Source organism: Quercus lobata, chromosome 4 (assembly GCF_001633185.2).
Source record: "Quercus lobata isolate SW786 chromosome 4, ValleyOak3.0 Primary Assembly, whole genome shotgun sequence".
In the NCBI taxonomy this organism is placed as follows: domain Eukaryota; kingdom Viridiplantae; phylum Streptophyta; class Magnoliopsida; order Fagales; family Fagaceae; genus Quercus; species Quercus lobata.
The window spans coordinates 38,783,004-38,798,598 of record NC_044907.1 but is presented as its reverse complement, the minus strand read 5'-3'; the positions used below and the strand labels follow the sequence as shown (position 1 = coordinate 38,798,598).

General features: G+C 36.9%; 1 protein-coding gene across 1 annotated transcript; it reads left to right on the top strand.

Moving 5' to 3' along the window:
- The first annotated feature begins 11,733 nt into the window (after window positions 1-11,733).
- On the top strand, window positions 11,734-14,874 carry LOC115986700 (scarecrow-like protein 22). The gene has a single exon (XM_031109951.1). The coding sequence runs from the start codon at window positions 12,339-12,341 to the stop codon at window positions 14,541-14,543; it is 2,205 nt and encodes a 734-aa protein (XP_030965811.1). The 5' UTR covers window positions 11,734-12,338; the 3' UTR covers window positions 14,544-14,874.
- The last annotated feature ends 721 nt before the right edge of the window (window positions 14,875-15,595 follow it).

Here is a 15,595-nt window from a genome sequence, read left to right as displayed (position 1 = left end):
AAAACAAGCATAAGGATGTATACATGTTCAACACATAAACACGATGCGATGAGAGCAATAAAGCATAGACCACAAAGCACCATAAAACACCGAGAAAACAAGCATAAGGTAAAGCAAGGTTTTCTCATAAAAGAAATTTTCTCATGAGAGAATGTCTTCTCCCCCTTGATATATACATCTCCCCTATGAATTTCTCCTTCTACGAATGTGCATGAGGTAGAATTTCTCCCCCTAAGAATGTGCACATGAGTCATAAAATCTTTTCCCCCTTTTTGTCACGAATAGACAAATGAATCAAGAGGAAGGAGGGAAAGAAAAGAAGATACGAACAAGGGTGAAAGATGATGCATGAGGGGTGCAAGATGAATGAGAAATTGAAGCTCAAACAAAAGACAAAAACATCTTTAAAAAATGCTACAAAGCATAAAGAGCATGACATGCTAAGAATGATGGAACATGATGTAAAACTAGGCATGACAAAGACATAAGAACATGTAATATGAGCTAAAAGGTCTAAAGGTTTAACTAGCACTAGTGAATGCAAAACATGTCAAGTGTTAGAGTGTGTGCAGCAAAGGTGCAATTAGTGTGCATGTGAGATGCATGAATAAGCATTTACGGGGCAAAGTGTATAAAATACACCATCAATGATCAAAACATGATAAACATGAATAATTATGGTGATCCCCAAAGTTTGGTACTTATCGGAGTCCAAAACAGTGAGAAAATGTCATTTGGGCATTTTATCAAACACTTAGAGTGCACACATTACACATGTATGATAAACAAAGCAAGAGTATATGAAAATCTTGCCTTAATACATGTTATTTTTGCCACAAGGGGCCAACATCCAAAGCAAATTATCATTTAAAACAAAGCCCAATAAAAAAGATTGACAAAAAATAAGTTTTCCAACTCTCATTTGAGAAAATCCCAACTATGAACATAAAACTCCTAAAAACATAATCTAAGGATCAAAATCAATGAAAAGAGTTAAAGATTACCTTAGAGATGTTAATGGAATGAAAAACACTTGAATTTAGTTGGGTTTTGATGTAGAAACATTAAAACATGGGTTTGAGAGAAGATGGGAGGCATTTAAAACAAATGTCCCACGAAATAACCTTTAAAAAGCTGATCTGGAAATCTTCACTGGTATCTCACTGGTTAGCTTCCCGCGAAAATTTCGCTGGTATCTCGCTAGTATTTTGTTGGTAAGTCTTACTCGCGAAACAGTCGCAAAATAGTCGCGAAACTCTCTGTGTAAAGCTGAAAAACTTGAGAATTGGACCATTTAACTCCCAATTAAGCTTACACGTGAAATGGGTCACGTAAACACCCAGAAAACATGTTTTTTTCACACAAAAATAATTTGAAAAACATGGGTGATACAAATCACTTCCAAAAGCAAACAAAAAGAACACAAATCTTTTTGGTTTGATCCACATATGGTTGAGTACACACACATCACATTTGAACATGTACAACCACACAAATGAAATAGGCATTAATTGAACATTAAACTTGTGTGTTGTGTGTGTGGATCAAGTGTGGAATAGTCCTTAGACTAGAGTAAAGTTTCAATGATCAATTCAATCAAGTCATACACAACTGATACGAAATCAAGTAGTCTATCTCAATTATAGAAATGAGCATATATGATCTCCCACAAAAATGATTACAAAATCTTTAAAACTTTTCATTTGACTTTTTTACAAATCATAACATTTGATCATTTTTTTGAACAATACATCTCTTTTTGAGATTGGTACTTGAAATTTTTGATATTTCAACTTTTAGATTTAGTCTTTAGCTTTTTGAGCATCATACATTTTAATACAAAAGTCGCTTTCCCTTTTTCCTAGTCAAATACTAGTATGTGCGACAGACTTTTGTAGCTCATTATCTCTTTTCATTTGGAGATTTACATTTGGTGAGCTCTATAGCGAAAACATAAAAAATAAAGTGGGAAGAGATATAGGCACAAGTCAATGCAAGTATCAAGACCATCAAGACTATTGACCAATCATTCATGACAAGCTTGAAGATCTATTTACAACAATCATACATAGTTTTCAAGATTTCTCCCACAAGGATATATGTGCATACATAACAAGCTAAGCTCGTAAATGCACTACGCCATTAATACAAAGGTATTAGGCCAAACTCACATATGATATGTGTTCAAAACTTATACGATCAAACTTTTTGAATTTTTCACTTTTTATGTGGTTTTAGATTTTTACACACACAAAATAAAGACATAAAAGTAAGATCAAAAACAAAAACAGAACAATGCATATAAAGAGATGTAAGATGTACAAATACATGACAATAAAACATCTAATGACCAAAAGAGCACAATCTCAACTATAGGAACCCTTCCTCATCCAAACGGAATAATTGTTTGGAATAAGTGTCTCAAGAGAAGTGAGACGATGGTTGAAAGAATGAGAACCGAAGATGCACATAGACAAGGAGGTAAGAGCATTAACAACTTATTTCAACAATATACAATTTTCCCCCAAATTCGGTTTTGCTTTCATTGCACACCTTCCAAACGACTTAAGTTTCTCTTTTCTTTTTATTCTTTTAAGAGCTTGAAACTTAGAGCAATGTAGTCTAAGATGACCAAAGGCACCACAAGTGACAAACAATGTGTTTAGGTCCACTAGGCTTTTTAGGAAGAGATCTAACACCATGGTTTTGTTCTTTCTTCAACATGGAGCATTGAGGTCTTATGTGACCGATCACACCGCAATGGTGGCAAGTAGAAACAAACTTAGATCTACTCAATTCCCTAGGATGGAACCTAAACAGAGGCTTAGGCTTAAGAGCCTTTCTCTCCACTTTTTGATTTCTTTTGTGTGGAGGAATGTACACCGATTTGTCCTTTAAGGTAGAACACACAATAAACACAAAATCAGGTACCACAACATGATTGCAATAAATATTTTCTTCTGTTTTAGCAACAGGTTCAGTAATCAAACACTTGGCATGCATCTTAAGAGATTCATTTTCAGATTTAAGATTATCAACAAGTTTGTTAGACAAAACAAGTTTAGCATCCAAATCCATATTCAAACATTCAAACTCTTTCAGCTTTTTAAGAGAAATTTCAACAAGATTCTTATATTTCTCAACCAATTTGTTGGATTCATTGAGCTTAACAATCAAATCATCATTTTCACAAAATAACTTGCTCAACTTCTTTTGAAACTTCTTAAGCATCTTTCTTCAAGAGTTTGATGTTAGGAATATCAGTAACACCCATAGATTCATGAAACATGGCATCACAATCATGAGGATAAACACTCATAGAGGCATTTTTACAAACACATGGCATGTTACAATCAACAACATCCATAGAAGCATACAAAGCATTATCCATGGAAAAACACACAAGGGATCAAGGATCACACTTAGGTAATGAAACCAAATCAAGTGTACCCGCTCTGATACCAATTGAAAGCTCGAAATGTGTGAAAACACAAGAGCTTGTTTAGACCCCTAATTCAAATTATGGCTTGGTTGATTTTACACTAACTTAATACTAAGTGCGGAATAGTGTAAACACAAGCATACAAACACGAGAGTTACTCTAATCCATATTTAAAGCAACACAGTAGAAAATGAAATGAACAAGAGTAGGGAAAAGAGATGCAAACACAGATAACACCGAGATGTGTTATCAAAGAGGAAACCGAAGAACTCAGCGAAAAATCTCTCCGCCACCATCCAAGCGGTAATCGATCCACTAGACAATCAGTTGGGATACATGGGTAAGCAAGAGACCCTCCAAGCCTAGTCTACCCACTGTACCTAAGCCCTCCAAGCTTCTACTTTAACAAGGCTTCTCGAAACCGTGTCTTGTCTAGCTCTCCGGATCCCGCAACAAGCTCCATGTTGCATCTGCCATCCTTGGCTTTTTCCAATGTTTTCCAGCAGCACCAAAACCTCACTGGACACTCTCGAAATGTGTGGTAAGTGTTTGGGCTATTAATCTCTCAATGGTATGGAAATGGAGAAGTAGGAGATGAGGAAATCCCACAAACAAAGGTGTAGAGAATTGTTGGTATAACAATTTCTAACTCTCGAGTGTTTTTGCTAGGGTTTTCTCTCAGAAGCTCTCTATCACATTTGTGGGTAATATGGGTATATATAATAAGGGTACAGAAAGTGTATATCAGGCAGTACAGACTAGCAGAACAAAATGTCTCGTTGGTGTCTCACGGGAAGGCCTTACCCGCAAGATACTCATGAGACACAGCTGTCTCCATTTGTACAGACTCTTCGCATTCCAGTCATGTGCAAGGCACATGCTTCACTTCGCGGGAAGCTTAGTCGCGAGATACCCGCAAGAATTCTTCTAGCTTCACTTGCTTGAGTCTTCACACATTCTCTCTCTCTAACACACAACCCTTACAATCACATTCCACAATAAATACAAGGTACACAAGATTGAATAAAATTACAATCAAATTTAGCATGGAATAAAAGCCAACAAAAAACATATTTGTAAATCACAACTTTACAAGTCTCATGAAAGTGCTGGGTACATTTGATAGCCCAATAGGCATCCTTAGCCATTCGTACAAACCTTCCTTCGTCTTGAAAGCAGTTTTCCACTCATCCAAGTCTAATATGAATCTGATGATTGCCGCTACGCATATCAATTTTTGAGAACACCTTAGAGCCCTCCAATTTATCCAGCATGTCTTCCAATATTAGGATGGGAAATTTGTACCTTACTGTTATTTTATTGATAGCACGACTGTCTACGCACATCCGCCAACTTCCATCTTTCTTTGGCACTAACAATGCTGGCATTGCACATGGGCTCATGCTTTCTTGAATATGCCCCTTACGAATCAACGCTTCGACCTTCTCCTAGAGTATCTTACTTTCTTTTGGGTTAATCCAATAGTGTGGTAAGTTTGGTAAACTCACACCAGGTACAAAATCTATGTGGTGGTGAATGTCTTGCATGGGTGGTAAACCTTCTGGTAAATCTTCAGGGATAATCTATTTAAATTCTTCAAGTAAAGGTTGTATTGTTGCAGGAACCTCTACCATTGGTGACTCCACTCCTTTCACAATTAGAACATAATTCCCACTAGCCTCTTTTAATAAACTCAACACCGGAGCTAGTAATATAAAGGAATGACTTCCCCTTCACTTTAGAAGTTTTGGGTTGGTCTCCTTTAAACTCATTAGGAAGTATAGCAATTTTCTTTTCTTTCCACCATAAAATATAAACATTCTTCCTACCCTTATGAGTCGCATCAACATCCTGTTGCCAAGGTCTCCCCAATAAAATATGGCATGCATCCATATCAACTACATTGCAAACTACATCATCTTTATAAGAATTTCCAATAGAAATAGGAACACGACAAATTTCAGTTACCTTTATAGAAGGACCTTGCTTTATCCAGCTGATTTCGTAGGGAAATTGGTGTGGCTCAATTGGCAATTGTAGGTGCTTGACAAGTGCTTTTGAAACAATATTCTCATAGCTACCATTGTCTATGATCAAGTTGCAAACGTTCTGCTAGACTGAACACAGTGAATGAAAAATTCTATGTCGCTAAGACGGCTCCTCTTGTTTTGGAGTGTACAGTATCTTTGCACCACACAAGAAACATGTTCAATCCCTTCTTCTGCAATTTCAGCATCAAGTAAATCATCGTTGCCTTGATCCTCTTCTACGTCTCCAACACAATTATCCTCACAATCTGCAAAGTGTACAGGCTTACGTGCTAGACATACACTTGAATTATAACCAGGCTCACCACACCTGTAGCACTTGTTGGAAGTAGGTCTATTGTAGGGGTTCTTAGCAACATCCCTATTATGTACCCCACTAGTTTGTCTTGGAACAACACTATTGCTACCTTCAGTTCCTTGCTTGCCTACAACTGATGAATGAATAGGAACTCTTATAGGTTGTTTCTCTTTTTCAAAATTATTACGGGGCAATTCAGAAGTAACTTGCCTGGAAATTTCAAGCCTCATCTATCGTCCAAATAGGCTATAAACCCATCTTCTCCTTACTGGGAATTTCAGGCCATTAATATATGCACAGTTTGCTGCACATCTGTCTTTGATAAATCACAACATGCTGCCAGGCGAAGAAATTCTGCTGTGTATTCAACAACAGATTGAACACCTTGCATACAATTCTGATACTGCTAAAATAAGTATTGTTCATAGTCAAGAGGTAAAAATCTACCCTTTAATAATTTCTTCATCTTCCCCCATGTCTTCACTTCCCCTTTTCCTTGTCGTCGACGATTATTTTGTATTTGATCCCACCAAACAGAAGCTCCACCTTTCAATCGATATGCAACCATTCTGACCTGCTTCTCTTCTGGTACATTCATCATCTCAAAGAATTTTTCAACTTCATAGATCCAATCAAGGAAGGACTCAATATCAAGATTCCCATAGAAACTAGGAATATCGACTTTTAGACGATAATCCTTAGCCTCCCTATTTTGTCGAGGCTCCCTTTGATACCCTCCATATCTTCCATCTTCATCTTCAGAATCATCCTCATAGGTTGGTGGCCTACAGTGATTGGCTGGAACCTACCGGCCACCACCTAGACCATGAGCATTGGGCCCAGCACCATCATCTCTATTGCCTTCATGATTCTTATCAACACTAAATCCTATAGCCGCTAGCATATCATGAATCTCTTGGAGTTTGCGGTCTGTACTTTGCTGATAAGCTTGGAGTTCATCACTAAGGGCTTGTACCCCTTGTTCTTCTTCAACACGGCTATTTCGCTTGCCCTAGTTGTTCTCCATACCAAGATACTAATAAGCTTTGATACCACCAAACGCAGCATGGAAAACGTAGTAGGATAGATCTCGTTCTAGCTTAACAAACCCTTGACGAATCAAGAGAAAACAAGTCTGGAATCCACCATAAATATGAGAAAACCTCAAAGGAGTATTTTATTTCAATCTGCTTCAAACTGGACCTACAAAATTACATAATTATATGAACCCTTTAGGGTTTCAGTTAGGCTTCCCTAAAAATACAATCGCAAAAATACCTTTAAATTTCTTACGACATCACAAAAGTCCAAACTATGCTCAAATAAAATAGCTAAAATAAAATAACTAAACTTTGGTTGGAAAATAAGCAATAACAAATAAAAATAATTAATCAATCACATGCCCCTCCGCCTTGATTAATGAATATCCTGTTTCTCAAGAAAATATAGGGATACTTGTTCTACATCAGAACATCAAAATGATGTTCCTATTTAAGAAAAACAAAACTATTTAAAGCTTTTTTTTGTGTGTGCAAGTTCTCTTTTATTTTTTATTTATAAAACAAAAAAGATGTATTCATGATTAGAAAAGTATTTCTTTTATTACAAAAAGGTTCATAAGTGTGGTCACTAACCTCACCCACTTCAACTCAATTTCGACATTGCGTGGATCATCTGAGTAATAGCATGCTTGCTACTATTTGAACCTACAATCTCACACTCGTAAAATAATGGGATACAAGGGCTTTTTATCACTAAGTTATCTCATCAGATAGTGTATATAGAAAAAGTCACTAAGTTAACTCATTAGATAGTGTATATAGAAAAAGTATCTGGGATGTGACTGCCCTAGTGTCTCTATATTAAAAAAAATTTATTGTGGTTTTTAAGTGTAGTTTGTGGTGTGCATTTAGAACCTCTCTCTCTCTCTCTCTCTCTCCAAAAAAAAAAAAAAAAATCCTTCCTTTATAAAAATTAGGAGAAATTAAACTTTACTACCCTAAGCTATATCCCAAATTACACCTTGCATCCTAAACTTTTCAAATGCACATTTTACATCTTAAACTGTGACCATTGTTACATTTTACACCCTGACGTTAAGTTTTCTATTAACTTGGACCCAAATTTAAAGTTTTAGGGTGCAAAATGTAATCAAGAGTATAGTTTAGAGTGGTAAAATATAATTTATCTTTTATTTTAAAGGATTGAGAATGAGCAAACTTGATGCCGGGATGTAAAGTGTAACAAAGATCATACTTTAGGGTGCAAACCGTGCATTCAAAAAGTTTATGGTGCAAAGTGTAATCGGATGTATAATTTGAGGTGGTAAAATGTAGTTTCTCCAAACATGTGTGCATTGTCCTTTTTAATGAAAATTATTTCTTCACCGCCTCATTGGTAATTGTTATTTTTAATCATATAATTTTATTTTAATTTATATAAGGAAGTAGTGTTTTAGTCTCTGAGTAGACTATTTCACTCTCTATACATATGACATCTTGAACATCTTATAAATCAATAGTGTAGTAAATTGAACATGAAACCTCTCAGTTTAGGTCACACCTTAAACCAATAAGTTATCTATTTTAAACACAAATAGTTTTATGAACTGTAAGGACATAGATTCGGTCCCTAGTCCAAAAGATATATGGACCTTGGCCCAAAAAGCCCCAAAACAATGAATTTGTAGAGAATGAGTTGGAAATCTAGGTTCTAATGAGTTGGATAATTATTATCGTAGATTCAAATGACAACAAAGTAAGAACAGGCAGCTTATATTTAAATAAGGTCGTTATCGGCCCGGTCCAAGGAGATTAGTTCTTGCTTGTCTTTTGGATTGGGTTACCAATCCGGTCTATATTGCTACCATCCTCTCTTTCTCCATTTTTTGGATCCCCTACTATCAAGGTCTCTCCTTTATTTTATACTATCCTCTTCCTCCTCTTTCCACTTTCCACGTGTAGATTTAGATTGGTAACTCTAATATTTTTCCCATCAACCCCTCCCTAAAGTCTTTAGGAGTAATTGTAAGGCTGAAAAGCATGGTTCAGTCAGCTGTAGAGCATTTAATGTCGTGGTAGCAGCCTTATCTTAGATATTTTATAGCTCTCCTTTGTCCTGTCCCTCCTTAATACTTATCATTTTCCCTGGAATGGTCTGGAATGTTGCTCTTAATGCCATACTATGCCCCCTGTCCTCGGCCTTGCCCAGCCAAGGAGGGATTCTTCCTCGTTTTCCTCCTGGATGGCTTTGATCAGATTCCATTTCTTCTCTCATTGGCATAGACCCCTCTAGAAGTGTTTAACGTCCTCGGATTAGGCCTCTGGCCCAACATATATATAAATATGGACTCCCTGGCCTTTCACCCCTACATGAACCATCAACTAATGAGTTGGAAGAAAACGTTATTTGTGATAACTGAAGCGAGTATTCACATGTACTTTAATCATATAATTTATATAATAATTATATAATTTGGTGAGTCATATACTTTAATACACATTGAAATCTAGATGTGTTTAAGAAAACTAATTTTAATTTTTTTTAGAATATTATTTTCATATATTAATTTAATTTTAAAAATCAAAAAGGAAAATTTTTGCTAGTCTCACACTAAGGAAATTTTTATACTCTTTTTCTACTACTAGTTAGTGCAGGCACGTGTTTGCCGTGGAATAAAAGTAGTGATTAAAGTCAATTTTAGATTTTATTTATATCACAAAACAAAGATATAAATTATTTGATTTTTAAAATACATAGAAATTTACATTAATCAAAAGAGACCTTAATTTTCAGAATTTTGATAATTATGTCATAAAAAGTTAATCTCATTATAAAAAATGTTGTGGATGTAACACATTTTTTTTTCTTTCACAATACCTTTATTTTTAGTCGTGGTTGGTTCTAATATGATATTTTATTTTGACCTATAAGAAATTAACACCTCAACAATTGTGAAAATATTGTGCCAATTTGTTGTGTTAATATTTTATTATTTTGTGAAACATTGCAAATTGAACAAACCAAAAATAATGTTACAAAACAACTGTAACTTTATGCATTCAAAAAATAAAATTGCTAGTGAAACCGAGCAAATTGAACAAACCAAAAATATTGTAGCAAAGCAACTTTAGCTTTAGGCATTCACTCTTTTTATATATAGATAGTATTTTTATATATAGATTGTAAGGACACAATTTGTAACGACCCATAATGATGTTGATGTTGGGTTCGCACGTAAAAAGGCCCAAACAATATCATTTATAGAGCATGGGTTTGAAAGGCTAGACCTTGGTCACCGGGTGAGGGTTAGTCGTCTTGATCGTGCAGAATTAGGCCGTGTTCGCTCGAGGAGTCTTTCTCCTTGAGGCGGTCTGGGAAGCTTTTGTTCTTGGCCTTTTTTCCCCAGCCCTTTTTCTTGGCGCATCAACCTTCACATTATATAGCCCTTCTTGGTTGATCTTAGCTCTTCACTTGTTGATCAGGCAGGTGCCTACTTCAGTACCCGTCCCATCAGCTATCCCCCCTTACTTTTTGTTAGTTGCGATGATCGAAGTCACCCTGTCCAGGCGTCTTTTCTCATTAATATGGTTAGGACGTTGGCGGGTGCATTTAATGCGGAGGGAACGTATTTACCCTGAACCAGTTTCACACCGTACCCCCACGTGGGTCCCATTCTACTCGCATCTCCTTCAGGGGGCTTTTTGGGGGCAGCCTTCAACGAGATGTTGCTCTTCCCTTTGAAGTCTTGGAGTGCCGAGGATAGGGTCATCCTCTGCTGTGCCCCCGGCATTTCGACCTTTCCCTATTCGTCCTCGGCAAATACCCTCCTCGGCACGGGCCCTGGGCCCTAGTAGAGGGTGGGCCGGATCATAAGTTCCCTGGCCCCACATAGGTAATATTATATATATATATATATAATAAAAAATAAATAAATAAAAACCTAGTGTACTTGAGAAGAAAAAAAAATTCATCTCGCCAGATTGACCAAATGCCTTGAATAAGAATGAAATATTTTTTAGTAGCATTAGAATGAGTCCAAAAACTTTACTAAACCAAAACACTATTCTTATGACTATTAATTCTTTTTATATAGTTAATAGATACTTTTAGCATATAAGTAATCAGTTAAATGCATTCAAATGCACTCCAAGTTAATTTTGAAAATAAATCTATTTTAGCATCTTACAAAAAGATTTTAAAAAATATAGAAGGTTTTTCTTTTTCTTTTTATAAAAAAAGTTTATGAATACCGCAAAAATAGTTTATTTCGATAAATATTATGGTAAAATAAGGTTTGGTTAATATTCGTCAGATCTAAGACATTTCAAAATTGAATAACTTAGTCCTAAAACCCAACTTGGTCCCATCTCTCAAGGTGATTAGAGACCAAATTGGTCTGTTTTGAAATGTATTACACATGAATAATATGACTGATATTAATTCAAATCTCAGAAATAGAGTCCAAATCTTCTGTCTTACTTTTCCTGCTTCACCCTATACTTCACCAATAAAAACTTGTCACATGTTCACCTAACTAATTAAATATTACCATTATTGACTTATTAATACTATCATTATTAATTAGTGGTAATAATTAATTAATTAGGTGAACATGTAACAAATTTTGATTGATAAGTATAAAATAGAGTAAAAATAATGGAATAGAAGATTTGGACACAAGAAATGTTAACTATATTTTACCCTTCATAATATAACACCGTTTTTACTGATATATTATTAGAAACTCTTAAAAGGTTCAAAATTTTTCATAAATGGTCCATGACAGGACATTGAAATTTGCATGAATGGTGAAGTTTTTTTTTACGCGTTATAAATGAGAGTGGGGCTAAAGTGTGAGTGACAGAGACCCAACCAGGAGAGATAACTACATCTACAGACAAAAACCACATAAAAAATTATAGAATTAGAAAACAAAGAAATTAGAGAGAGAGAGTGAGAGAGAGAGAGAGAGCACTTTCCCACTTTTAATCTTTTATATATTGCACGCATCCATAGCAACCAGAAAACACAAGGAAGACAGAGTACTCCAAAGAGAAGAGAGAGAAAACCCCACCAAAGCCTGTTTTTTCAAGTAAACAACGCCACAAAGAAGAAAAAAGATGGTGCCAAAAAATGGGTTTGTGCTATATTACAAAATTTTAGAGTCCTAAATACATACAGAAAATAAGAAGTAGAAGAAGCATCAGCAGGAGTTTGAGTTTGAGCCTTTGAGGAGTGTGGTGAAATGGGTTTGTTCATGTTGAGCTGTGCATGCATATAACAAGTGTCTGTCTGTCTTTTGTGTCAGAAAATTTAAAGCTCCAAAATTTGATTTTGTTTCTTACCTTTACTCACTGTGCCTCTCTCTCTCTCTCTCTCTCTCTCTCTCTCTATGCATACGGTCTAGTTGATAAAATTCACACCAAACCCATTTCTGTTTTGTGCTTTTTGAAAGTCTTTGGTGGTGGGGTTCTTGTCTTTCAAAAACTGGAGGGTTTTGGGGTATTGAGTTCTTGTGTATTGTTGTTGTTTTGGTTCACTTTCTTAGATGAAGGCCATGCCCCTACCCTTTGAGGAGTTTCAAGGGAAGGGGGTGTTAGATTTCTCTACTGCTTCTTCAGATTCATTACCCCATCTCCACCGTCTTTACCAACAACAGCAACTACAAAAGTGGCACAACACCAACAAAGAAAATTGCTATGTGGGCACTGAGCCCACGTCAGTTCTTGACACAAGAAGCCCCAGCCCTCCAACTTCAACCTCAACTCTGTCTTCCTCTCTTGGCAACGGTGTGGCTTCAACAACAGCAACAGCAAAAGCAGCAGCAACGGCCTCAGAGAGTCACCACCAACCCTCTTCCCAAACTAGCTTAGACATAGGTGAAAAATGTGGGCTTGGAATGGAAGACTGGGAAGGTGTGTTGTCTGATTCCTCATCAGGTCAAGAACAGTCTATTCTGAGATTGATTATGGGGGACGTTGAAGACCCATCTCTGGGTCTCAACAAGCTCTTGCATCAAGACCTTGAATTCAATTCAGGTTTTGGTATGATAGATCAAGGTGCTGCCTTTGGCTGCCTTGAAATGCCCAACAATTTGTTGCCTAGCATTGACCCTTCTGCTGATTTTCCATTCAATGGTGGTGGCACCAATGCAACCAGGCTTGGCTCAGTTTCGACCCCAAATCACAGCCCCATGTTCTCTGTTGCAACAAGTAATAATCTTTTGCCAGGCTCTCTATCTCATTCACCAGCCATGTTTCATCATCAACAACAACAACAGCAGGTGCAAACAATTGAAACTGTAGATGAGAAGCCACAGATTTTCAATCCCCAGATGATACACCCGAATCAAGCCCAGTATGCTCAAAACCCGGCTTTGTTTATGCCTTTGACATATGCCCAATTGCAAGAGCATCACCTTGGTTCATCACCACTGGCAAAAAGGCATAATCTTGGGGGTATTGGGCCTAATTATCAGGTGCCCAAGTCACCGTTTTCGGAACCGGGGCAAGAGCTTCTTCGAAGACAGCAAAATCAGCTTCAGATGCTTCCTCAGCATATCCAGCAGAGGCCAATGATGGTTTCAAAGCAGAAAATGGTGTGCAATGAATTGGCAAACCAACAGCAACAGCAACAGCAATTATTATTTGATCAGTTATACCAGTTAGCAGAGCTGATAGAAACTGGGAATAATCCGGTACTCGCGCAAGAGATATTGGCGCGGCTCAATCACCAGCTCTCTCCAATTGGTAAGCCTTTTCAAAGGGCTGCTTTTTATTTCAAGGACGCCTTGCAATTGCTCCTTCATAATACTAATAATACTAATAGCAATGCTTCTTTGAATATGTCATCACCACCACCACCACCTATTAGTCTAATTTTCAAGATTGGTGCTTACAAATCATTCTCAGAAGTCTCTCCTGTACTTCAGTTTGCCAATTTTACTTGTAACCAAGCTCTTCTTGAAGCATTGGATGGCTTTGATACCATTCACATTATTGATTTTGATATTGGGTTTGGTGGACAATGGGCTTCTCTTATGCAAGAGCTCGCCTTGAAGCAAGGCGGTGGTCCAGCTCTTAAAATCACTGCATTTGCATCCCCATCCACACATGATGAACTCCAGCTTGGTTTCACTCTAGAAAACTTGAAACATTTTGCTTCTGAGATTAACCTTGCATTTGAGTTTGAATTTTTAAGTTTTGAGTCCTTGAACTCTGGTTCTTGGCCATTGCCCCTTCATGTATCGGAGAGTGAGGCAATTGCAGTGAATCTGCCAATTGGTTCCTTTTCCAACTACCCTTTATCCCTTCCTTTGGTTCTTGGCTTTGTAAAGCAGCTCTCACCGAAAATTGTGGTCTCTCTGGATAGAGGTTGTGATCGAACCGATCTCCTTTTCCCCCTCCACATAATTCATGCCGTTCAATCTTATTCGGGCCTGCTTGAATCGCTGGATGCTGTTAATGTCAACCCAGATGCCTTGCAAAAGATTGAGAGATATTTGCTACAACCGGGAATTGAGAAAATTGTGTTGGGTCGTCGCCGTTCACCTGATAGAACGCCTCCATGGAGGGGTCTTTTTTTGTCATCTGGATTCTCCCCATCGACATTCAGCAACTTCACCGAGTCCCAAGCAGAGTGTCTGGTGCAGAGGACTCCAGTTCGGGGATTCCATGTCGAAAAGAAGCAAACTTCACTTGTTCTCTGCTGGCAGCGAAGGGAGCTTATCTCAGCTTCAGTTTGGAGGTGCTGAGAAGAGTTGCATTTTGGAATTGGTTTTACAACTACCAATTAATTTTTATTGCCAGGGTGCTTCATAACTTACTGTTTTAGTGAATCTCTTTTTTTTTCTTAAACTCTCTCGCCTGTTGTTCTTCACATTAGGCCAATGTTGCCAATCAAGAAACCAAATATTTTAGTAACTGGATGGTTCTGTACAGGTGTCTTATGTTAGTCTTACTTTGAATATGGATATTACTGTATTGATGTTTTTTTTTTTTGCTTCTAAGGTGGTGGTGATTGTTTGTTGTACACTTTTAACAACAATGCAAAACAAGTGATCTAGAAAAGAAAATTTTTAACCCTGCTGATGGAGTCCTTTTTGGTGCATACTTCTTTGCATTTTTCTAATTGAGCATCATGGGGCTGTTTAATTTAATGTTCCTTCTCTTTTTGTGTATGCTCAAGTTGATTTTTGAACTGCACTCCTCTAGCTTGGAGAAGTCATACATATTATTCAACTTCACGCAATTTTTTTGCCAAATTTTACAAGATTTGTGAGTTACTTTAGCGTGATTTTATGAATGATAGAGGAATGATATAGCCTTGTACTCACAAGTTTTGTTCCTACAATTCTTATATGCCAAATAATGAGGAAGAAAATTAGTTTCTTGATATTGAATTTGTAATTCTGAAGGGTGGGGAAAGGGATCCAACAAAAGCATTTGTTGTTTGCATGCTTCACTCTTGCTTGGATTGCTTGTAATTGTGGTATTTCTTCAATGCCTAATTGGGAAAAGGGAAAGGTCTTTGCAACCGTAATAGGTGAATGACATACCTAGCTATATAGGATTGGTTGCAACATGGTTATCAATGTGCGGTTCTCTATGTGAGCTAATACCCTTGCATCTGGTTTAGTTCTAGCCACCGAAAATTGGCAGTGTGAAGAAGTTCTGAACATTCAATTTATTATGGTTTGATTCAAATACCACTTTGATAGAATATTTGTTTCAAACCCCTCTGTTTGCTACACCATTCTCATGAAATTTTAGTGAGATTTGAGTCCTTTTTTGGGGCCAAATTATC

What these genes read in the sequence shown, in the direction of transcription:
- LOC115986700 (XM_031109951.1), top strand. Translation starts at nt 12,339, where the DNA reads ATGAAGGCCATGCCCCTACCCTTTGAGGAGTTTCAAGGGAAGGGGGTG.